Consider the following 24974-nt stretch of genomic DNA (forward strand, 5'->3'; position numbering starts at 1 on the left):
CGTGCCAGGCACAATGTGGGGGGCAAATACCATAGAGGTAGCACTCTTCTCTACCTCTGAGTGACTTTGTGAAGGAGCAGCAGCCAGGAAAACAGATGCCACTGCTGCCTGTTCTGATTTCATTTCCTTTAAAGTCTCAATTATCAATCTCCATAATGAATACTTCAGGGCTTCCTTTGTCCCTTTACTAATCTCATCCCACAACGCCTGACTTATACGTTCCCATTCAGAAACTTTAAAGGTGGCTTGCTCTGTGGGGATAAAGCCACAATCCCGGGCCCACTTTAACAGCCTCTGTGAGGTGGCACTATCATGTTGCAGTCCTCTCTTAGAGAGAATATGTTGGAGGAGCTCCATCACTGCCTGTTCCTCTTTGGAAGGCGAGTGCCCCATCTCCTCCCCAGCCACTCACCTGGTCAGGGCAAGATCCCACTGTTATTCCACCGTTTGCAGACGTCTGACTTCCACAGCGCTGGGGCAGCGCCGAATTTCGGCCAGCTCTCCGCTCCCTCTTCTTTGATCGGACCTTCAAACTTGCATGCCACAAGTTACCCATCTGAAGGTCCCTGTTCGGGCGCCATTTGTCGACACGGGAGTCACAGACAATGCAGGAACGATCAATGTGATCAGCGAATGCCAATTTATTATAAAGCTTTAACTCCTTATATACTATTTCTTACAGGCACTTACAGTGATTTGGCATATTATGATTGAATACATGTCTTGAAGACCCTTAGCAACTAACACACAATTGGTTAAGCACAGGTGTGAGAACTTGACCTTGAAAGCTTGCCGACAGTCCACAGTTCTCATTAACTCAGTGAATTACAGCTTCTTCTTATCTTGCTTCCTTAAGCTTCCTCGGGCCTCTCATGGCCTTGCTGTATCTTTCAGGATTATTCAGTTTATGTACCTATTATGCATTCTCCACAGGACACCTCCCACTAAACCATGTCACCCAAGGCCCTGTCCAACCTGGCCTTGAACACCACCAGGGATGGAGCATTCACAGCTTCCCTGGACAACCCATTCCAGTGCTCACCACCCTTACAGTAAATAACTTCTTCCTTATATCCAATCTAAACTTCCCCTCTTTAAGTTTTAACCCATTACCCCTTGTCCTATCACTACAGTCCCTAATGAAGAGTCCCTCCCCAGAGTCCTTATAGGCCCCCTTCAGATACTGGAAGGCTGCTGTGTGGTCTCCATGCAGTCTTCTCTTCTCCAGGCTGAACAGCCCCAACTTTCTCAACCTATCTTCATAAGGGAGGTGCTCCAGCCCCTTGATCATCTTCGTGGCCCTCCTCTGGACTTGTTTCAACAGTTCCATGTCCTTTTTATGTTGAGGACACCAGAACTGCACACGATACTCCAAGTGAGGGAAGTCTCACAAGAGCAGAGTAGAGGGGCAGGATCACCTCCATCGACCTGCTCATCAAGCTTCTTTTCATGCAGCCCAGGATACGGTTGGCTTTCTGGGCTGCAAGCTCACACTGAAGCCGGCTCATGTTAATTTTCTCATTGACCAACACCCCCAAGTCCTTCTCTTCAGGGCTGCTCAACCTGTAGCTGTGCCTGGGGTTGCTCTGACCTGTATCTCAAGAGGGTCACCTTCAATATTTGCTGAGGTGGGGCATGAAAATAATCACTACATTTCTCTTACTGTCATTTCTGGGGGAAAATACTGGTAGTATGGAAAATAATATACTAAATCCCAACACATGCACACACTCCAAATGGGCAGGCTTTTAGTTTTTAGTAACACTAAAAAAGAAACAGTAACACCTAAGACATTTACAGTTAGGAGGAAGTCAGATTATAAGAGGTTGGCTGGGCTTTTGTCTTCAGATCCAGGTTTTGGATTCTATTTCTTTAGCACTCTTTTACTGAACTAGATAGATTTCATCTAAGTGATTTAAATTTCTAGTCTTCATTGTTATTCAAGTGAGGAAGCAAAAATCCTGGTTTATATAAATATATATTATATATATATGTATCTATATATATTTGTTCTGGATTTTATACTTTTTATTTAACATCAAAAGAAAATGATTTGATCTCTCTCTGATTTGATTATCAAGGGAGACTAATGACATGGAATGTCATGATTGTGTACTTAACATTGAGCAAATATATTTTTTATTAAGACAAGCTGTGTGTTTTATCCAGCTCTCTTAAGGAAAGTGTTATGTTCAAGGCTTCAATTACTTGATCACACATTTTTTTCCACAGGATCATTATCTAAAACAGTTAAAAGAAATGACAGTGACCAGTTAATGAGTTATTCAGTGTTTGTATATTTTTATTGTCACTGCTGGGGGGGGGGGGGCTACCTGATATATCCCTTTGATTATTTTCTAGCCCTAGTAAGTGGACTGGATTATTCGTTTCCCTGTGGGCTTGTATATGAATGATGTTCAGAATTCTGATGTCTAAGCACTCCACAAACTTCACCTTCATTATACTCTTGTGCTGTGATGTCCTCAGAGAGACTGAAGATAAGTCTGCTGGTTTCAGGTGCCCAGTCTGAAACTTGTGATTTTTAGTATGACATAGGAATGTGCAAGTTCAAAGCTCAACTCCCCAACACTCACCAGCTTCTGAAGCAAATGAAGCAGAGGAGCTACAAGATGCTGGGGTTTGGGGGTATTTTTGGTTGTGTTTTGATTTTGTTTGGTTTGGGGGACATTTTTGGTTGTTTAGCTTTTTTTTCTTCAGGGAAACACCAATTTATCCTTTAAGCACTGCAGAGGGTAAGTAATGGATTCTGGAAAAATCCTGTATGACTGTGCCATTAAAGACTATTCCAATATGTAGGTGTGAAGATGTATATGTCCTGGCTGACACCTGACAGTAATAGTAATTTTAGTTAGAATGATTGATATTTGGATTTCCGGCAAAGTAAATATGTACTAACTCTTAATGTCTATAGAGGTATGGTCAAAGCTTCATTACATTCTCAATTTTAGAAAGCAAAACAAATTAAAAAGTCCCAAACACCAAAAGCATTCTAGCCATTACATCTCATCCAGCATGTGCATTTCTTGTACCATAAGACATCACCATGCATAAAAAGAATGTAGTTGTTTATATTGGCTAAGGGTTTGGACTGGTTTGGGGTTTTTTTTCCAAAGGATATTTTTAGTAGATATTCATTCAAAATTTTCCCAGGCACAGTTTTCAGTAGGAGAAAGAACTTACTGTGATCTATAATGTTGAGCGGTATATGAACTTCAGTGCTGACGTCAGCAATAAGCCCAGGGACATTTTCCTGTATTTCTAGTTTTGTTGGCTGATAATATCCCAGTGTTGTATCTGCAAAAATTAGCAGTGGGTGCATTAGAATTTATGGTACATACTGCCTTGTCTAGGTTAATCCAACAACACACACAGACTTACCCCTCTGTGCTGAAAGCAGAATTATAGAGGAGCTTAATTTCAGTGGAGCGGACTGGATTGAGAAATTGGTCAGTGAGATGTTGGCAATCAAAGAAAATTCCTCCACTGTTTTTGTGAGGCTGCATTGAAATAAAGAGTGGGAAAAAAGTTACCATTACTTGTTAAGATATGGCTCCAGTTCCAGTTTCCAGCTTCCTCTCTGGTTTGGTTATCCAGCAGGAACTTGTCCTCATTCCCTGTTCTTGTCCTTTCTCCAAAGCAGAAAAATTAATCCAGAATTGTTTATGCCAGTATAAATCTCCTGAATCAATGAAATTGCATATTGGACTTGAACACTAAAAGTGTTTTGACTTGTCCATGAACTGCTTTCATCCTGAAACAGAAGGGAAAATGCAGTTGACTACATCTAAAAAAAAAAGTGGGAAAAGCTAAAATTACCTTGTTGTAACATCGACAAGATTATTTTGGTTGAATTCTGTTTCATTGGCATCCAAGAGCTGACTTACTGTAGCCACTGCTGCCACAGATACCTGAGACAAGAAGGAAAAAAAGGCAGTATTCAAATGCAATTGAAATAAATCACCCCATGTCCTACATAGTGGGTGGACAAAGAACACTTCATAAGCATTGGTTGAAAGTATGCACTACAGAGTACACGAAGCACAGGATGCCATTTGAGAGAACACAGACTTTGCACCAATGAGTTCATAAATACCACACTTGTATTAATTGAAACAGTAAGGATTACCTGATAAACATCCAACAATGCTAATATTAAAATTTCAGGTATATGCAAGTCTAACATATATCTAACAGTCTAAACACCTGGTAAAAAACAAATTTACACTCAGCTTTGAGAACTGTTCCTTCTGCTGGTAGAGAGGGAACAGAATTGATATCCCAGATATGAATCCACAAAGATCTTATTTTAGTCTAAGTCTCACCTGAGAGTCTTCTGACACATTGGGTGTTTTCAGAATCTGCGCTGTGACACATTGGGTGTTTTCAGAATCTGCGCTGTGATGCTTGGAGCAGCATAGATGTTCTGTGGTCAGTTGGTCTGGCATGGAGGTGAGGATTTCAGTGTTACTTGCAATAGCTACAATGTTGCTGGAGTTCACAGTTTCAACCTGTTAGGAAAATGCCATTCAACAGAAAGAAAATGAGGAAAAGAAAAAGAGTCACCACTTTAATAACATTCTCACATAAGATCAATATATGCAAGAAACTGGTGGTCTAAATTGTTTCTGTTTGTGTCAAGTATGCAGTATTTGCAATTTCTCCCTAGGGAATGATTTCATAGACTTCCAGAGTACCTTGGGTTGGAAGGGTACTTTGAAGGTCCCCTAATGCAGCAAGGCCAACTGAGACCAGGCTGCTCAGGGACTCACTTTGAATTTTCACAACCTCCTTCAGAAACCTGCTTGTATTTGATCAGCGCCAAGGGAAAGAATTTTCTCTTATCTAATTGGAATTTCCCATGTTGCTACTTGTCTCTGTTACTGCTCTTCCTAAAACCATGCACCTTGAAGAAGAGCCTGACCTCATTGTTCTCCACAACTTGCTGTGAAATAACTGTACATATCAGCAGGACCTCCCTTTTGTCTTGAGTTCATTGAGCATCTGAGTCTATAAACTTCTGTACGCCTCTCACTATTCCTTAAATAACCAGAATGGGATTTTTTGAAAAGCCACCAGAGGAGCTTGAGAAATCTCATCTGGAATAGTTGTGCTTTTCAACACAGTGCTCATAACCTGCACTGAGAACCTTATCCTCACTTCTGTATATTGTATATAGTGTCAGCTTGTCGGGATCCGTTGTTGGAGTCGCGGAAGACAAGCCTCATGCTCTCATGGTCAGCAAGTCTCGTTTATTGATTGCAATACATCGATATTTATAGATCATACAATCAAGTACATATCTATGCGAAGTTACACAATACGCAAGCTTATTGGCTCAAACTTTGGTGGTCGTTAGCAGCTGTTGCCACATCAGCAAGTAGCCGTTAACAATGCGCTATTCCAGCAGGATATGCATCCTGTTTCTTTGTTTCTTGAGTAATCGTTAATCACAAGGTCGCTGTGCCCTGAGGCCTAGAGCTCAACTACTTGCACAATATCATGGCCTTTGCTACTTAGCCATTCTGCTGTTAGGCTCTCAACATCAGCTTTTAAATAAATGTAGAAAAAAAATAATAATCTGATGCTGGAGATACTAATAAGAATTGCTAGAAGCACTGGCTGGGTCCAGTTTGAGTCAGTTAGCACTTAATAGGTAGACTGTAAATGTCTACAATATCTGAAAAGTCTAAACAAAAAAAGATGAGGCTTAAGCTGTATGTTATATGAAGGTATAGCTAAGTTACAGTAAGACTTCAGGAGATGGAAAACCTGCTTATCAGCAGGAGAATTTCCTTTGCAATCTGTGAAGACCAACTAAACAGTGTATCAAGTCATCCCTTTTCTAATCCAGTCAATGAATAGCTTAAATGCATAGCTTCAATTACTGAATTGTTCTCAAATTTTTATGTTGGGAAGCTATCAAAATCAAGATTAATTCAACCATGCAGCTTTGAAGTGTTCATAAAGCTTAGAATGGTAGAAAACAAAGGTGAATGCATTGCATAGGGAGGAAGGAAATTTACATCTATTATCCCTGGAGATTATATTATTTGATTTGAAAACATGTGCATATACACCATGAACAAACAGTACATTGTGAACGCCTATTTTCACTATTTTTATTTCTGACTTTTAATATGACCTTGGATTCAAATCGGATATTGATATTTAAAAGGCAGAAAATCCTTTTAAACTTGGGCTCTGGTTCACTAACAAGAGCACCTCCTTCTCTTCCCATTTTCTAGCATCCCTAGGCTCACTAGATGGCAGCCCCATATCACAACTCCACCAACAAAACCCCAAAATGCTGATGGCAGCAGAATAATCCTATGTTGCATCCTGATGTTGCACTCTCGTTAGCATTATAAATAGATACTACTAGTAGTATATATTAATCTAGACAAGATTTAGCATTTGAACCATTTAGTAAAGGCTGTGTATTGAGAAAATACAATATCGAGCTCAAAGGATCATGGCAGGTGAAGCACTGGATACAATAGTCAAGCAAAAATACATTATTAAATGGACTTTTCTTATTTAAAGCAGATGTAGCCCATTTCTTCCTCCATTCAGAGGTGTCTGCTGTGAACTGAGGACCTGAGTGAGGAAATAACAGGCCAGCTGAGGAATATGAAATGGGATGCTATGTTCAGACAAAATCAGAATAAAATCACCACCACTGGAAATTCAGGCCATTTGCAAAGCAGGCACATGGTGAGAAAAGCACTGAAAAAGGCTTTGGTCCTTCATTTTGCTTTCTGCAAAATTTTAAGAAAGGTAACACATATATATTTCCTGCCTCAATTTCCTATCACTTCTTCTTTCCCCCCTTGGAATGATGCAGACTCTCAGGCACAGTTTAAATAGTAATTTAAGATTTAAGACTCCCTGTGATACTAGGGAGTCCAGATTTTCATCGCAATTCAGAATTTTGGGGGGCTCTAAAGTAGGTGCTTTCCCTTGTCTGGAGCACATCCGGACTGCTATCGAAGTGTTACCTGTAAGTTTGTAAAAGCAGAAAGATAGGCATTTACTAGAGAAGCACTCACATGCACATGATCTCATTAGGAATTAAAACTGTATTGTGGCTGTGAGACCCTATCTAGTGCTGTTTTCTGTTTGCATGTAAAATATTTGTCTTTCAGAGTTAAAATTGACCATGAATTATTTAATTAGTTCTTATTCTTTTTAGAACATGTGTTTTATACTCATATACACAATCTTGTGAAAGTGGCTGATGTTATTCATGCCAAATTCAGCTAGGTTTAGTTACACTAGAGCTGCAGAAACATATCTCTTAAATGGGAGGCAGAAGCATCAGCACTGAGCTATCAGAAAGACTTTTAAGCATGTCCTGAGAAACATCTGTCTTGAAAGAAATGCAAAGCATGTGTGGAGCAGCTGCAAAACTTACTTCTACAAGGTCTCTGGAAGCTGAGACAGTTCATGGAATCACAGCTGACAGAAAGTATCCTGAATCCTAATGCTAAATAGTAGGAAATCAATAGATTTTTTTTTCTATCAAAAGGCTGTTCAGGAGCAGATATGGGGGGGGGGGCCCCCCCCCGCACGAGATTACGGAATGGAATATATAAACCTTTAGAATCAGTTTTAAGTAATGTTAAGTTTGATGGCTTTGTAACAGTAGCAATGGAAAATTACTGAGGTGCATGATACACAGAAAAAAAAATAAGAGTACAGCTAGAGAACATACTGAGAATTCTTGTACATGATAAATCGTTATAGTTGATGTAGTTTTAAGAAAAAGAGTCTAGAAGTACAGGATGCAAGGATAAGGAGTATCTGGGAACGGCAGCTGTCCAGAATGGGCTACAGTTAAACTAACTGATAAGTAGGACAGGAGGATTATTATGTCTGTAGTGTTAACGAACCAGTTAAGCTGGTATAAGCATCTACTGCGCGTGCTTCAAAGGCTGCCAGAAGTGATGAAGATTGTTGGAAGAGGTAAACAACCCTCAGAGACCACCACAATTCTGTACGCATGCGGGGAACTTTCTGGAAAATACTGTAATCCATACATAGCCTCATGAATATGTATGTATGCCCAGTGACTATATAAGGGCGGCTTGTGTAGCAATACAGAGACACACGTTAGGAGGAGTTATCCCCCATGTCTCCCGGCGCAGCAATATAGAATACCTGCTTGTCAGCTTGAAAACTTTGTGGCAAGTTTGTTCCTGGAGTTTTCTCTGAATCAATACTAGCTAACTCACAGCCCAGTCCTAGACAGATATGGATACAACTCAAGGGTGTGTGCCTTAAATTCTCTGCATTTGGGATAGAAAGCTGTCTGCAAAGGTTTGTGCTCCTGCTGCTATGCTGTTCTGGCTTCAAACATCAACCTCTCATCTGGTCTAATAATCCGACATCTTTCAGTATTTACTTGTGGTAAGTAGAAGTTAAAGGAAAGAAGCACATACTATTCACAGTGTCAGGTTTGCATTTTCCTTCTGAGTTGCCGTATTTACTCACTATAATCCTTCAAAAGAAAGGTTTTTGGTAATGCTTTCAGAAATATGCACTGTGTAAATACTGGCTTCACAGAAATTAACTGCTCAGAAGGAAAAGAAAACATATATGCATATCAAATATTTTTAGTGCAAGGACTAATTTTCAAAAGTTAAATAGTATTGAGATAGAAGCTCACTGAATCTTTTGCCCTAAGGGAAACAAAAGCAGTTGAGTAAAACTCATCTAAACGCAAGCTGCTGAGCTGCTACAAGTGATACTTACAAAGTCACTGAAACCCTAACGCTCATATTTTTTTCCACCCCTCCTATTTTCACTGTCTTGGTCCTACAAAGCTTGTAAAAGATGATAAAGCTTCTCTTCCAGGGTCTTGTTGCCCAAGCAGAAATCAGATTTGGTAACCACAGGATACCAGGGGGCAAAACCATAAGTTTGCTCCACATAGGGTTTGGACAGTTAATGGGGGACAGTCCTTTGGTGACTCTGAACCATGATGGGTTCAGTGCAGCTTCTGGTGCAGGAAGTCGCTGCCCAACTGCCTACCACAATGGTACAGGGTGGCCACCCCAAGCCCCACACCTTGCCTAAGCATCTGCTATTGTTTACGTCTAAAGGCAGGATGATGAGCTCAGTGGACCTAACACAGTACAGCAGGTTATTGCATACTCATGTCATACCATAACACTATAACGTAACACAAATTTACCTTGCATTGCGGCAAACACTTGAAAAAAGTGCTGTAGCACACAGGCAGAAATATTTTGCTTGGTCTTACAACTTGCAACATCCTGGTTTTGCTAACTTTTGTTAATTTGGACCACATTTCAGCTGACTGTGTTCCATTAGCAGGACTGAGTCAGAGAAGCATACCTATGGTTGAGGTCCTGGGGGTGGCTCAGGAGGTCTGGAGTGTTCTCCATGTGCTGGCACAGGCTTCCTTGCCAAGTTACATAACTTTCTGTGGGTCATATTTTCTATAGCATCTCACTTTCCCATGACACAATGGTACTTTCCTTCTGTGGAAATGGTTATGAACAAATAAGGGTGCATGACTGCAAAGTTTAGGTCTGCTTTATAGCACCGTACTTGACCTTTGCTTGCCAGGAGGTGATTAGCAGGGCATGCTGCTGGACCCTCTCCAGCTCCTCCATGTCTTTTTAGCCTGGGGTGCAGGCCCATATTTCCTGGTGGTGCCTCATCAGTGCCAGGATGGTGAGGGTAATAGTGTCTGTCAACCTGTCTCTCTCCACAAAGCACAGCAGCTCTGCTTTGTTTGTGATGAACACACACTGTTGGCCCACACTGAACCTGGATATTCACTGTCTCTCACAGATAATTTCCATCAGGGCTGCTCCTCAGCCAGAAAGTTTCTGGCCTGTGCCAATGTCCCTGGCATGGAGATCAGCACTTGTCCTTCTTGGACACCATGAGGTTTCTGTTGGCATTATCCTCAGGTTTTTCATGGTTCTGCATTGAGACCATGCTATTAACTGTATCATCAATACCTCTGCCCTGCCTCAAGTTTAGTATTGTCTACAGATTTGCTAAGAAGGCATGCTGTGTCATCATTCAAGTCTTTGATGAAGACATTAAATAATATTGGCCCTAGTACTGACCAGCAGGTTACTTTTGTTATATGCCAATCAAGTCACTGATCACTACCCTTTAAGCTTGGCTGTTGAGTTAATTTCCAATCCAGCTAGTGAATCCAGTTCATTCACCAAACCCATATATATTCATCTACCAAACAAAAATGCTAAAGGAGATGGTGTCAAAAGCATCTCTAAAATCAAGGTATGCTACATCTGTTGCTCTTCTGTTGAAGAGTTGATCAGACATGATTTTCCCTTTGTAAATCCATGATGTTCCTGATTTCTGCATGTATGGAAATAGACTCCAAGAGGACATGTCCAAGAAGACATGCTCCGTAATACTCTTAGGACTGAGGTAAACCTGACTACCTTATGATTTCCACAGTCCTCCTTCTTGCTGTTCTTAAATGTGGACATAATGTTGGTTTTTTTTCAATTCTCTCTGTCGTCCCTTGATCACCATAGGTGACAGATAGCAGCCCACTGTGACATCATCCAGGTCTTTCAGCAGCTTTGATTGAATAGTGTCCAGACCCATGCATTTAAATACTTTTGTGGTGAACCTGCCTTTCTTATGACAGATGAAAGAGAGGAATAAGTTGATACATACGCATTCATACATGAGTACCTATTTGTCGTGGTTTAAACCCAGTCAGCCATTTCTCACGCAGTCGCTCTCTCCCCCCCCCCCCTTCTTGCCCTCCCCCTGCTCCCGGAGGGATGGGGAGGAGAATCAAAAGAATGAAACTCCCACAGGTTGAGATAAGAACAGTCCAGTAACTAAGGTATAACGCAAACCACTACTGCTACCACCAGTAATGATAAAGGAAATAACAAGGGAAGAGAATACAAGACCTCATCACCAGGCAACCGATATCCATCTGAAATAAAACTGGTGTTTTTTTTCCCCACTGAGGCAAATCTCAAATTACTGCAAATATTCTGACTTCAATAGAATTGCTCTAGATCTTTTTAAAAACCTAAACAAACCACAAGTATGAAGAAAAGCAAGGGCCCTATGTCATGATCTTTAAAGGAAAGTAACCATGACATAATGTACAAAAGCAATGAAATACGAGCTAAGTGGAAAATTTCCATCACCACTGCAAAAAAGTAATTGGTTTACAAAATTTGACTGCCCTCTATGTCATGCTCTCTTCTGCTGGCAATAAACCAGATCACCTCCTCTCTTATACCCCCAGCACCCAACTGGACTTCCTTCCAGCTTCCCCAACACCTTTAGCACCATGTTCCTACATTCTTTATGCCCCATCATGTCTTAGCCCCTCTCTCACTTCTGTCTCTCACATGCATCTTTTGATTCCCAATACATAAAATACAGATTTTTATTTTGTTAGCTGGTGGAGAGGAGACAAATGTCATGGCTAGTTTAGAGCTGTGCATCTTAGTCGCTAGCCTGGATTGACTGGCCACGCAGTCCCCACCTCCACACTGCCAGCTTAAGTCTCCTTGCCTTTTTCTCAGGTATTTATAGGGTTGGTCTTCTGTACCCAACTAGTGATATGTGCAAAACTTGTAAGATCTCAAAATCTTTAAGACTTGTAGCCATCTAGTGAATTTAGTTGAAAATGTTCAACAAGTGAAGAGTTGCCAAGAAGGTGGAACAACAAACAGATGGGCAGTATAAACGTTCTTCAGGTAAACAGACCAAAATTCAGATTTGGTAAATGCAGTAATGCTTGTGGTTATTTCAAGTTAATTATGCCAGTCCAAACACTCCTACCTCATATATTTTAAAAACTACAGTTACTAAAATCTATCCTTTAAAGCAATTTGCCGCAAATCAAATACAGAATACCAGAGGAGTGAACATAGGGAGTCATCATAATAGTTTGTTTCCAGTGCTGAAATTCCAGCAATGATTATTTTGTTTAAGACAATTTCTCCAAAACATTTTACCCAAATGTTCCAATCCATCATGAACCCATCCAATCTGTCATCGTCTGTTGGATGTGCTACCCATCCTGTATTAAGGAAATTACATGGGATACCTGAAGTTTTCATCTACCTAGCAGTCTTCACCAGGAATATTTTCTTGCCGATCTTTTGACATCCTTCTGACCAAATGTGTGATTTCATTTTACAAAGGTGCAGCGTATCCACGTGACACTGGCCACAGTGTAGGTTGTCCTGGAAGGTGTGAGCTGTGGATGTTACCAGCACTGGAGATATTGCAGCCCTGTGAACCAGTGCCCTCACAAAGTTTGTTAGGAGCACCTGCTCCAGTTACAGCAGTGCCATGCCATGGCACAGAGGACTGAAATGGGAGTCAACCAGCCCAGTGCTATGCCAGGCGTAAGAAATGTGACTCCTTCAAAAGCAGTGCCAGTGGTAGAAGGCACTGAGGATGGTCACTGTCCTGCAGAGTGCTCAGCTGGATGGTGTCCCTTTAAACACTGGTAGATCCAGAGATGTCGACACTGGCTGCTGAGGTCTGAATCAGATTTTCAACTCACTGTGAATTTCAAGCAGAGGAATTCAAAGACCAAATTGGCTAGGAACAGACCACAGACAGTTGAAACCTGCAATGTCTTCCCCAGATATATTACTCGTTTGAAAGAGTGACAGGAGTGAAGGATAAGGCCTCACCTAGCAAGAAGAACCATATCACTGCTTGTGGATACACCCTGCTGAGCAGGTCTCAGCAAAAGGGGAAAATCAGAGGCTTCCCAAAGCAGAGGGGTTCCCAAAAATGGCACCAGCTGCCTATGCTGCCTGGCTTGTACTGATCTATCTCACAAAGAGATCCCACCCACTCCTCTGGGCACACGCAGGCTCTGTTATGACAGATGTCACCACTGAGGCAGCACAGAGCAGAAGCACGGAGGTACCTCGGATTCTGTGGAGTCTGTGTAAATAAATAATCAAGATATATCAATGAATAGTGATGTAAAAACACATATCTATCTAATTTGCTGAAGGAAAGAAGCAAACATGATTAATTTGAAACTTCAACTAAGAATATATGTGACCCACAGTGTCCCCCAGGTACTCAGTCACTGATCCCTCCTTGACCCTAAAACCAGTGTCATGAATGTGGGGTCGAAGCTTTCAAACATGAGTCAGTGTTTCCACAGCAATGTAGGTGGAAACAGTTTTGTGCAGCTGCTGGACAAGCAGGAGTGATGGTGTGGGCTTCCAGGCTGCCAAAGCACAAGCTGTTGAATTCATTAAAAGCCAAAATAACTTCTGCAGGATTTCACAGGAGCAAGAAGGCAAAATAGGACCACAGAACCCCAGTGCTGAGGGACCCAGGACAGTAAGAAGAACATGGACAGTCACAGATCAATAACCAGACAGAGATACTCTGATTTAAGACAGGTATTATTGAATAAAGCTGATAAAACCCCATGCCCCACATCACAGTCAACCTCGCACAGTCCCAAAGTGAAGGATGGAGTTGGAATCCCCATAAGTTTCATGGTGGAAATTGTGCACCTGTGCCTTGAAATAATGCAGAAAACTGGAGCTGAGGACTGCCATTTGATCTGACATTTTACTGCCTGTGTTTGAGATGCTGACAAATACAGTAAAACCAGAAAATTCAAAAGTAAAAACTGGCTGCCAGGAACACATATGCTATTGTATATTTCTAATATTCTCACTGAGCTAAAAAAATTGCCTAGCTTCTTACTCTCTAATGAGATTCATAAACTGGAAGATTATTGCAAACCATAGGGGATATGCCACGTGGCAGGGGTAATTCTGTTCTTGGCACGTATCACTCAGATTTTGCTCATGCTGTTGCTATATAGTATTTGTGTTTCATCCTGTCTCAGCTACATTACAGCCAGATGTCCATGATGATAATGGAATAGCATCTATGTGTTGCTAGGTAATGTCTCCACTAGCAATCAGCTTTTCAAAACACATTCTCTTTGTTGGAAATTTTACAGAAAGGAAAGGAAAACTCCTCCAGCAATCGAGACCTGGGAAGCCCAAGCTAAGCAGCTGTGGATAATGGCTGTATCTGGGGAGATGAGTGCCTGGTCGGGCATCTGTTGCCCCGTTGCCTGGCAGCACTGGCTCACCCACCTGGCACATGAGTGTGGCACATGGGGGCACGTAGCAGACTAAGACACTTGCTTCAGATTTGGGAGCCTGGGAACCTGCAAAATACTGGGAACTTGCAGCGCAGCTCCAAGCCTCTGTCTTACTTGGTGAACACATGCCTGAAGCAGACAGGCAGAAGGTGACACTGCTGTGTGGGTAATCTGGCACAGAGCACCCTGGAAACTGGGAGAGAGCAACCCTGCCCTGCAAATGCACAGGCCTTGGGCTGCCTGCTCAGGGGCAGGACAGGGGATCAGCTGCAGCAGCCGTGGGTGAGAGCAATGGTAATGGCACTTCCACAGCCCAGCTGGGGTGTCACGGTCTGGCTGTGGCACTGTTAGTCACAGGGTGCAAAAGGAGTGCAAGGAAAGGGAAAGGTGAAAAGAAGATCAGGGCTGACACTTCTGTGGGAGCAGTAAAACAGAAAAACACAAAGCTGTGGGGTGAGAACTCCAGTGTTTACCCTTGCAGGTACAGACACAGCTGCTAAGCCACCCTTGAAGCAAAAAGCAGGTGCCAGCAAACAGCATCAGCCTTACCTTTGCCTTTCCCAGAAAAGCCCTTCTGTAAAAACAACATGATGCTCACAGGATCTGTTAGCGCTAATCAAAACTGTGGCTTTAGTTAGTGTTTGCTGATAGCCTTTCTCAGGTTGCTGTTCAAGGTCTCATGTACCATTATAAAGCTTTCTTTTTTCTTTTAGGCAGAGAGAAATCTGTGTCTTTCACAAACACAGATTCCTGAGCTGACTAATGCAGTCACATACACCTCCCACACAGTAAAGCTCATCAGGCCTCAGTAATTGTGGCACTGACTTAAAATAATGTTTTTTTTTTCTGGTTTTATCTTAAGAGTCAGAAAACATCTCTTTATTTGGCTTTGGCTTTGAAGTTTTGCAGACATTAAGAATCTCAAGAATCACATTTTGATCGTATGTATTTTTAAACTAAAACTAAAAGCTTCTTGCATAATGCTATGTCATCATGAATCATTGGGGTTTTCTTAATCAAATATTATTGAAACTGTTAATGCTAATACTTGTGAATGAAGTTTCAATACAGAATGACCACTGCCACTATGCGTAACAAGCAATGCATCAGATGGGCATGAAGGTATTCTCTGTCCCTGAAGTATATGCACTACTTCAAGTAGTTCCAGCAGCCATCCAGTTCCTAGCAGCTCATTTACCTGCAGTTGTGTAAATCCTAAGCATAAGCAGAGGTACTCCTCTAGGAGTTGTACTAGGAGTTGTCCTGGATTCAGCAGTAGCAGTCATTTTTTCTCCTTCTTGGTAGCTGGTGCAGGGCTGTGTTTTGACTTTCAGCCTGGGAACAGAGCTGATAACATCGATGTTTTGGTTTGGCCAAGGACTTTGTGAGCCTCATGCTCTGCCAGGGAGGAGGGGAAGCTGGGATGAAGCATAGACAGGACACCTGACCCAAACTGACCAAAGAGGTATTCCATACCACAGCACGTCGTGCTCAGGATGTAACTGGGAGTTAGCCGCAAGGGCTAGGAGACTGCGGGGTTGGAGGAGATACCGGTCGGTGCTTGGTCAGGCTGGGGGGGGGTGAGTTATCGGTCGGCTGGTGCTGAGGTGTTGTATTCTTTTCCCTTGTTATTTCCTTTATCATTACTATTATTGGTGGTAGCAGTAGTGATTTGTGTTATACCTTAGTTACTAAACTGTTCTTATCTCAACCCGTGGGAGTTGCATTCTTCTCAGTTCTCCTCTCTGTCCCTCCGGGAGTAGGGGGAGGGAAAGAAGGGGGGGAGTGAGTGAATGAGCTGGGTTTAAACCATGACAGGAGTTAACTCCCATCTCATCTGGATTTAGCTCCACCAGGTTGAACAAGGTAGATTACTACTGACATATGTTAAATAGTTGCTGTTTACTTACGTGCCATTTCTTGGGCGTGTATATGTTCCCTCCCTCCAAACATCTGATAAATCTCTTGTAGTCAGTGTAATAATTTTGTATCATGTCAGTATAGTGACTATTTTGAAAGGAAACACTGGCCAGCTTTCTGTTACAAATTTGCATACAGAAGTGTCTTACAAGGGTGCATTTAGCTGATTTTCAGGTATAGAACATGCAATATCTTCCATACTCCTTCAGCGAAGTTTTCTGTAGTGCAAGTTGTAATGAAAACATGAACAGGTGCTGTTTAACATGTTTTGCTTATATGCATGCAAACATAAACTTATGTAAAGCTAAATATTTCCTCTTTAAAACAATTTACTAGATTAGCTAGAGGTTTACTTGTGTCTTTTGAAAAATAGATTTCTACTGAAAGAGTGAGAAAATATCAAGACATTTCTCAAAGCTCTATCAGAAGACTAATGTATAGTGTAAACATGTTAGAAGTAAAATACTCTAGAGAGTGTTTGCTGTCCTGTTCTATTTTAAAGCAGAATGCAATGTTTGGCATACTTCTTTAAACATCAGTGTGAGAAGAAAATGATTCCACCTACGAAGCGTACAGCACAGAGGTAATAATGTATATCAGCAATCATGTTTAAAAACTTAAGAAAAGGAAAAAAGAGCCCAAAGAGCTCAAACAGAGTTCAAATGGAGTAGAATTATATTTCTTACAGGTTTTAAACCTGAGGACAAGCTGCCAAATACACAGTGCCCAAAGGGTTGCAGTGACTGCACAGCAGATAATTCCAACCAATATTCTGTCCCAGTGAGGACATTGCACTGCAGACTGTCTGCTGTGCTATAAAATGGTAATATACATTCATAACCTTGTGATGGATAAACTATTAATTACTTGTCTACCACTAAAACATTAACCCTTCCTGTTCCACTTAGGAGAAAAAAAAAAGTAACACACCATTACTTCTATCATTTTCCAACCAATAAAACATTTCTCTTATCAAGGCATTGAATGTCTTCTACCTGCTATAAAACAATGTCCCAGCTCAGACAGGCAGCTACATTTATATTGGTAAGGGATGGAGATTGATATTTCAATGTATGGCATGGCTCAGAGCCATGTCAGAGAATGTTTCTTCCCTCTTGGCAAAGCATATATATTACATATATGTAGCCTTCTGGAACTGACTCTAATCCTCAAATTAGACCTGCGCATGGTCTGATGAGGTGCTGGAAGGCACAGGCCAAAACGATGCCAGGCAGTGTGCTAGCATTTAAGGGATTAGCCCTGTTATGCAGCCTCATTTTATCTGCTGGTACAGCCATAACCACCAGGCTCTGCAGCAGGGAGGCTAGGCTGGACTCAGGGAGATGTCTGTGGAAGGTTGAGAATAAGGTCTCTCCTTTGCAGCAACATTTGCCTTGTGCTGAGAGGAGGTGGACATGCTTACTGTGTTAGGACTGGCCTAGATCAGGCACTTGGCATGCACCAAGAGAGTAAATGGCATTTCCATACTACATGATTTGGACAGGCAGCAGGGTACAGCCTTCTTGCATGCCCTCTATGCAGCTCCACTATTAAATATGGTCTCTCAGCAGTCACTGGCAAAACTAGGAATAGAATCTCTGACTTCAGATTCCCAAGACAGCTGATTCATCCAGAAAGAAGTGGAGAAGGAAAAGAAAATTAATAAAAGGCACAAGTAAAATGTGAAGTGGAAAGATAAGTTACACCACCAGAACTGCCAAAATCAGCATCTTCTGCATGTTATTATGTCTCCCTCTGACAAATTAAAAGCTAAGAGGTGAATGTCACAGTCAAAGTGAGGAGGCAAATAGAGTTGTTTAAAAAATAAACACTGTATTTCCTATAATCAGTGATTAGTGCCTGGATCCCTTGTGTGTGAGTAGGAACAGTACCTTGCTCTTACATGGTGTTCTTCATTAGTGAGGAAAGGAGGCTTGTTTGGCTTTTCTAATTACTGAAGTACTTTCATCTCAGTTTTAGAAGCAGGACTCAATAAAATGATGTAATATGCCAAGGATATACAAAAAAAAAACAGTCAAAAAAGGGCTCAGGTCTCTTGGGATGCAGCCCAGTGGTCTAGCCACTAAATAGTACTGATACTGCTAGATGCTACAGTTTCTTTTAACACCTTACAGACTATTAAGATTTTTTTTTATTTTTATCAAGAAAAAAGATGACTAAGATAAGGTATGTATTTAAACTCCTTGGTGGCAATCTGCAAAATATTCACAAAAATGCTCATACTCAAAAAATCAATGCAGAAAACACCAAACATCTAACTTTAGTGATCAAGACACACTATATGGAAGAAAGCACATAGGACATAGGAAATTCTGAGGAAATGCTGAAATAATTAGATTATTAGATTTACAACAATTAAATAATAATTGTAATACTATTAGATTTCAATTTAATATGATATTGATTAGACATATAGAAATATAAATAATTAATAATTAATTACTGTTATACTATTAGATTATTTAATATTAGATTTAATATTTAGATTTAATATTTGATTTAATAGTAATAATTAGATTTACAAATGAGAGCACCAAAACTGTTAATATGCTTCTTCAAACAGCCTAACATCTTATCATTCTGCTCACAAGTTAAAACCGACTGCACCTCCACACCAGTGACTGGTACTGGGACAGAGCTCCAGGCAGGATATGGCTGTTTGCTGTCCCTCTGGCACAGCTCTGGCCAGCTGGGGATCTCCCTGCCCGTCTTCAGTAGTCATTGGGTTAAGAGTCTGTCTCTTGTCCTAGATCTTTCCTTTCTCCATATTACTCTTATTAGTACTGAAAACAGAGAAGGGGAAACATCCCCTTCATGATCAGCACTGAGACACAAGGAGGGCACAGGGGCTGTGCCATGCAGCCGATGGGTGGGAGTGCAAGGCTGTGAGGAAATAGACATCTCCCTGGCTGAAAGGGGATATTGGGGCATTTTAACTCAATAAAATGCCAAACTGAAAATCCTCCTCAAGGGGGTTGCCTAAGCACTGGCAGGCTTTCTTCATCAGAGGGACAGAAATGGGACTTTGTGGGGCAGGGCAGCAGAGGTGCCCCCTTTGTCTGGTGAGAGTAGCCATGAGTGGATGCCGGGTGGCACAGCTTCAGGGATGGCTCCAGAATGCATTCCACTGCCTATCCATTCCATGGGCTAGGAAGCGTTTGCGGAGTCAACCAGGCAAGCCCTGGCACCCTGACAGCTGTGTGGCCCAGCTATGTTGCTGCTGTGAAACCATGAACAACCACAATTCTCAGCTGGAAAAGAAGATCTCCTTGTCCTACTCACCAAGAACACTTAGTATCCTTGCACATGTTAATTACTTTGCAGCCTCTTGCCATAGCAGTTAAATGGTTGCCTTTCTGAGGTTAGAAGGGCCAAGAGTATGAAACACACAAGATGCCTGTCCCTGTGCAGGACTTGTACAGAGCAAAGCAGAACCAAGCATAGACAGACTAGCTCTTGCAGATGGGGAAACTGAGTCACAGAATAGTTCAGCAACATTAAGTTAAGCTACACCCAATATGGCACCAAGTCTCAGGTTTATGGTATGTTTAAAACATACCTAGCTTCTGAATCACAGGTCTGGGTCCTTTGCTAGTAGAAATGCTGCTAGATCATTTTGCATTTTTAAAAATCTCTTGCAGAGATTTTTAAATTACGAAGTAGGAAAGAAATAAAAATTAATTCTTGTGGCTACTGACATTGGCCATTCTATTCAATGGAAATAACATCCCTGCTTTCATTCCTTTATATAGCTAACATCATCATGGATGTCTTTGAGAAGCATGTTGTATTTAGATATATAAAATACCATGAGTCCAAAACCTTGGGTTGCAAGCCCAAGTTTGCAAATGGAAGACAAGTTTGTTAGCTGGGAAGTGAAAGTAAGATTGTGAGCTAAAAATATTGGGAACTTCTAACTTCACATGAATATTTTGTATAAATCTTAAGAGGAAAAAAAAAAAAAAAGCAGCATAGGAACCAGATGGCAAAACCAAAACAAACCAATAAATACATTCTAAGGGATAGTACACTTTTATTTATGAAAATAATAAGCCATGTTTCTATGATAGAATAATCAAATGGAAAGAAAACCTTATTACTTGCAGATTTGTATATGTGATGCAGCTGCAGGGAGACAAACCATTCTTGAGTAGCTAGATGTTTTTTCTGCTTTCCTCCATTTCTTTTAAGCCTTAATTAGAGCCAGATGTTTCTTATTTCCTTTCTTTATTTGTTTGTTTTCAAGCCTGAATGAAGTGTGGTGCCAGCAGTGAATATCATCTTTGACTTTTTTTATGTTGCAATTGTGTCTGTCTGAGTTGGAGTCACAAACCAGTAAAATTCCAGCAAAACAGTTCAGGCTTTCACTCCTGCTGTCATTCCCATCGGGAGCAGGAGATCAGCATTACTGCTTCTGCGCCTGCCACACAGGAGCCATAAAAATCCCAGTGTGTCTGAGAACCTTGTCCCTGATAAATAACACTGAAGGCAGATTGGAATGCTGTACGCCATGAATGCAGCTTTCCCTCCCATAGTCGTAGAGTGCTGGGAATGTTTTCTGGTTTCTTAATTGGTATTCAGTTGTATAGATCTGCAGTCTATTTTCCATTTTTTCCTTCTTCTCCTCAGGGAGGCACTGGCTGGTATATAGATGCAAACATTTCTTTTCCAATTTCATGTCTTACTGTGACCTCTAAGGTACCATCCCCTCTAGAATATTTTGCCATTAAATGGTAGTGATCTATTAGCAAGAGCTCTCCTGAATCAAATTGAGGTATTTTGTAGTATTTATATAATGTTTTTAACTACTTTTTAAATGCATTTTCATTCTAAGAAGTGTATCAAATATGGAAATCAGTGAACTGCAACAATTACACAGCAAAGTGTTAGAAATTACTATTCTGAAAAAGTCATCTGACAACAAATTATGCCTTATTGGACAAATATTAGGCGTTTTACTCCCACATATTTTGAACAAGCACATATTTTACCCAGAATAGATCTTAAAAGCAAGTGCCCAGCAGTTTTCCAGTTGTCTTGCTCCCTTTTCACAGATGTGCTGTTGTTGCTCAGTCCTTGGTCAGGCTTCTTTACACTACAGCACATGCTAAAGGGCTTTTTAGATAAAAAATTGTTCTGTTTTCTTCCACCAACTTCTGTACTAGTAATTCCTACTCCAACTGTTTTAGTTCAGAGGAACTGAAGCATGTGGAAGGAGGACGTTAAGGTACCAGATACACCTAGGTGTTCTTGTGCCTCAGTTTTAAGGGTGAATGAGCCTCTAGGATTGAAATTCCTTGCTGCAAATTTACTCTTAGTTCAAGCTAGGTTTAGATACAAGGGGGAAAAAAAAACTTATTTAGACAATATAAAACAAATATCACACTTACTAAGCTTTGCAGAGACACAGGTAACATAAATGAGAGAAAGCCATGGTTAACCGTCACAATAAAACTTAAACAGGCTCCCTTCCCTTCTGTCAACCAAACTCCTCACCTTATGCATGTGTGTGCCTCAGAGCCAGGCATGCATCAATGGTGCCAACGGAGTATACCTGTACAGCACAAACATTCCACACATCTTGGAACTCTAGTTTTGTCCAGGGATGCAGATCCCCATTAGTGCTTGGAGCAAACAAGGATCAATGCTGGACACCACCACTGAACTTCATTTCCTGTGAAGGGACTCCAGATCCCATGCTCTGACTCCACTCCATGATGTAAACCTGGGCATTTAAGTTAGGATGAGTGGGTAAGATCCAAAGTGCTCTCTTGATCCAGATTAAAATGCAAAGGCTGGTTCAGAAAGTATTGTGGTCATGGGCTCAGGAACTGCAAGAGCAGCCTTGCCTTTATGCTGCCAGTTCAGAGATGCTCTTTTTTTCCCCCAAGACATCTTCTTCCCTATTTGTCCAAGGGGTTGTTTCAGCCTCCTTTCGTTTGGGTTTCTGACATTTTGCAGCCCACTGGCAACACTGAGTGAACTTCCTGAGCTCAGGCAGTGCTGTCCCAAGACCAGACTCCTCATATGGTGCATGAAGTCCTCCCTCCATGCCTCACCCCAATACCAATGTAACCATGAGGTCCCGAGTCATCCACACAAATAGAAACACCTTCCCATTGTGAGCCAAGCTTCTGCCACACACTGAAGTTCATCTGTCTCACACAGAGACAATGCAAAAATGTGCATTTTACATGATTGCCTGAATGGGATGGGGCATGTATCTTGTCACCAGATTTTTGAGGTTGACCATGACAGTAAACAGTCATACTGGCGATGTGGCTGGAGATAGCCAACCAGAGGGTGTACAATGACATTGGTACATTTGACTTTCTAATGCAAATTGGTTGATTCCCAATTTGGTTTATTTAAAGCTACTTCTTGTTTTTTAAAGTTTTTGATTGATAGTTTTTAGAAGTCTTATGCAACTCTTTCAGATTTGTGAACAACCAGGTGAAATGGGAAATTGGGAAATGCTGACTTTCTATCCCTTACTTGGCCCTAAATAAATTTAGAAGTTTTCTTACGTACAGGTAAGTGCATCCCACTCTAAAAAACACTCTCTGTCAAATACGTAGCAAAGTGGTATCAAGCCCACGGAACTATAAAGTTTAATCAATTTATGCCTAAAATGCAGTCTGAGAGTTCACAAAATTATTTGCTACTTTTTGTCAGGTATGGTCCCTAGTCTTAATTTTAGAAACTGGTGAAAAATATGAAAAGGACAAAATCTGTAACTGCCAAAATTTCTTCAAGTATGTCAGCTTTTTTCTTCCAGAATGCATTTTCGCATTACAGCACAAAAAGTGTTTTGTTTTTCTATTTAAAAGAAAAAGGTAGCAAAATCAAATAAAATCATAGATATTCTTATTATAAAGCTTGCCAAAACAGAAAGATCCAATTCATGCAGTTCTGTTTACTTGGTTGCTGGCTGCCCCATTATGTATGATACAGGAGACCAGGTCCAGATCTGGGACCTCATTTTTCCACAGCATTAGACTTTCATGGATCATACTCCCCAGACCTCAAGAAGAGTTGCTTTCAACTGTGTTGTAAATTATGAATAAATAACAGAATCAAGGGAATTTGACAAGGCAGCACTGACCTTTCCTGAATTTGAGTGTAACTCTCTCAAATGTCTGGGTTGGCTATGGGAGTAACATATCTATCATACCCCATAAATGCATATATTTTTTTCCCCTGAAACATGACAGACATTTTATATGAATAAATCAATTTTATTTAAATAATATTACAGGCATATCTTGTCTATTATAAACTACCATGCAGATTTTCAAAAGCACCAATATTTAACAATAATTTCAATTTTCTTGAGAGCGGCTACCTTTTTCTGAGTGGTGTTTGTAAACTTGTGAGACTTCCCTCCACTCATTCAACTCAAGCAAAATCTATTGCTAGTGAAATGCTGACTGTTGTACCTTCTAACTTGTAATAGTCACCTTATTGTTCCTGAGCATCTCTTTTGAACAGTGCTTGACAAGAATGGGTAAAGTGTTCTGTGTAGCAAAAACCCACCGTGAAACAGGGTCTTTCTTTCCTTTGTGGCACCAAAAATATAGCAGGCACAAAAACATTGCAAATAAAATCCAAGAGACTATCATTTCTTTGAGGCCTCAGGATCTGTTTTTCCTTGCATTTCTTCAAGCTAAATAATGCAATACCACTTTCCCCAATGCAAAAAGAGTTTCTGTAAGAAGGCTGCCCTACAACTCTGTGTCACAGACTGCATTAGCCTCCATGCTGGGCTTCTTCAAAAGCATCTTTGCAAAGCATGGTTGCACCAAAACAAGCAGAGGTGTATGATGGGCTTATTCGTTCAGTTGTCCGACCGTTTATGGGAGATTCACAGCAGGGAAATGAAATAGCTATAGATGATATGCGAAGAAAATGCACACACCTGCAGCCACTGCTGGATGTAAACAGGAACAGAGGCAGAGCCACCAGGCTGAGGCAGTCACAGGGGAACTGTGTCAGGCAGCCACTCTTCTGGCCATGACATTCAAGTACTGGCACTTCTTGTTTCTGAAAAAGCAGTTTTTCAAAAGGAGAGTTTGCTGAGCACTCTCCATGTTCACTCAGATCACTGAATCCCATGAGGCTCACTCTGTCAACTGAATTGGGCTTATCACAACAGACTTCTGTAATAATTCCCAAATTCTTTTTGGTACATAACCATCGTCTTCATTCCCAGCACAGAGAAGCTTTGTACCCCAACCATTCTAACCAGAAAAAAAAATTGCCCTTTAAAATAGTCCCAACAATTTACAAACAAGAATAATGTGGCATAATGAAGGTAAGATTATAGCTGGGTGTAATGACACACTGTATTTTGCCAGTGTATCCCTGCTGCAATTAACAGGTAAGCTCCTCAGCAAAGCCATGGATCTTCCCTCTTGCTTATGACAACAGAAAATCTGATTTTAATGGAAACACAGCAATGAAACTCAAGTCTTAGATTTGCAGAGTGGAGTAAAAATTAATTCAGAGTTTATAGTGAGATCACTGTAAAGCTGAGACATGGAGCTACAAAAATGCCATACCAAAACCTAGCTTACAAGAGTGTCCTGAGATGGGCTTCATTAAAGTTCACCACAATCCCCAAGACCCTTCAGAGAAAGGTACTTAGAAAAGGACAACAATTATCAAGAAAAGTGGTGATCTTTGCTTAGCAAACTGCAGTTTCCCATTTTATATTTGTAAATGTAGAAATGTCTGTAAGCTAACTATTCTTGCTTTCCAAAGTAGGTTCATGTGGACAATTTGACACCTGATTACAAGTGTCATTTCACAGTAGTTGGCAAATATCTAAAATAATCTAAAGAATTACCAACTGAAGTCTTCTAAG

The 24974-nt window shown here is 41.0% G+C and overlaps 1 protein-coding gene across 1 annotated transcript in view; it reads right to left on the bottom strand.

Moving 5' to 3' along the window:
* ADGRG7 (adhesion G protein-coupled receptor G7) overlaps positions 1-18830 on the bottom strand; it is a 31401-nt gene extending 12571 nt beyond the window's left edge. The window contains 11 exon segments of the mRNA XM_061366570.1: positions 3202-3315; positions 3400-3518; positions 3838-3929; positions 4344-4529; positions 6907-7019; positions 8463-8525; positions 8528-8595; positions 12857-12930; positions 12932-12972; positions 16774-16900; positions 18711-18830. Of these exon segments, the coding sequence (XP_061222554.1) occupies positions 3202-3315; positions 3400-3518; positions 3838-3929; positions 4344-4529; positions 6907-7019; positions 8463-8525; positions 8528-8595; positions 12857-12930; positions 12932-12972; positions 16774-16900; positions 18711-18830 (1117 nt within the window).
* Positions 18831-24974: the final 6144 nt, after the last annotated feature.

Source organism: Neopsephotus bourkii, unplaced genomic scaffold (assembly GCF_033783945.1).
Source record: "Neopsephotus bourkii isolate Nb327-2 ecotype Australia unplaced genomic scaffold, CSIRO-AGI_Nbou_v1 NB_1350, whole genome shotgun sequence".
Classification (NCBI taxonomy): Eukaryota; Metazoa; Chordata; class Aves; order Psittaciformes; family Psittacidae; genus Neopsephotus; species Neopsephotus bourkii.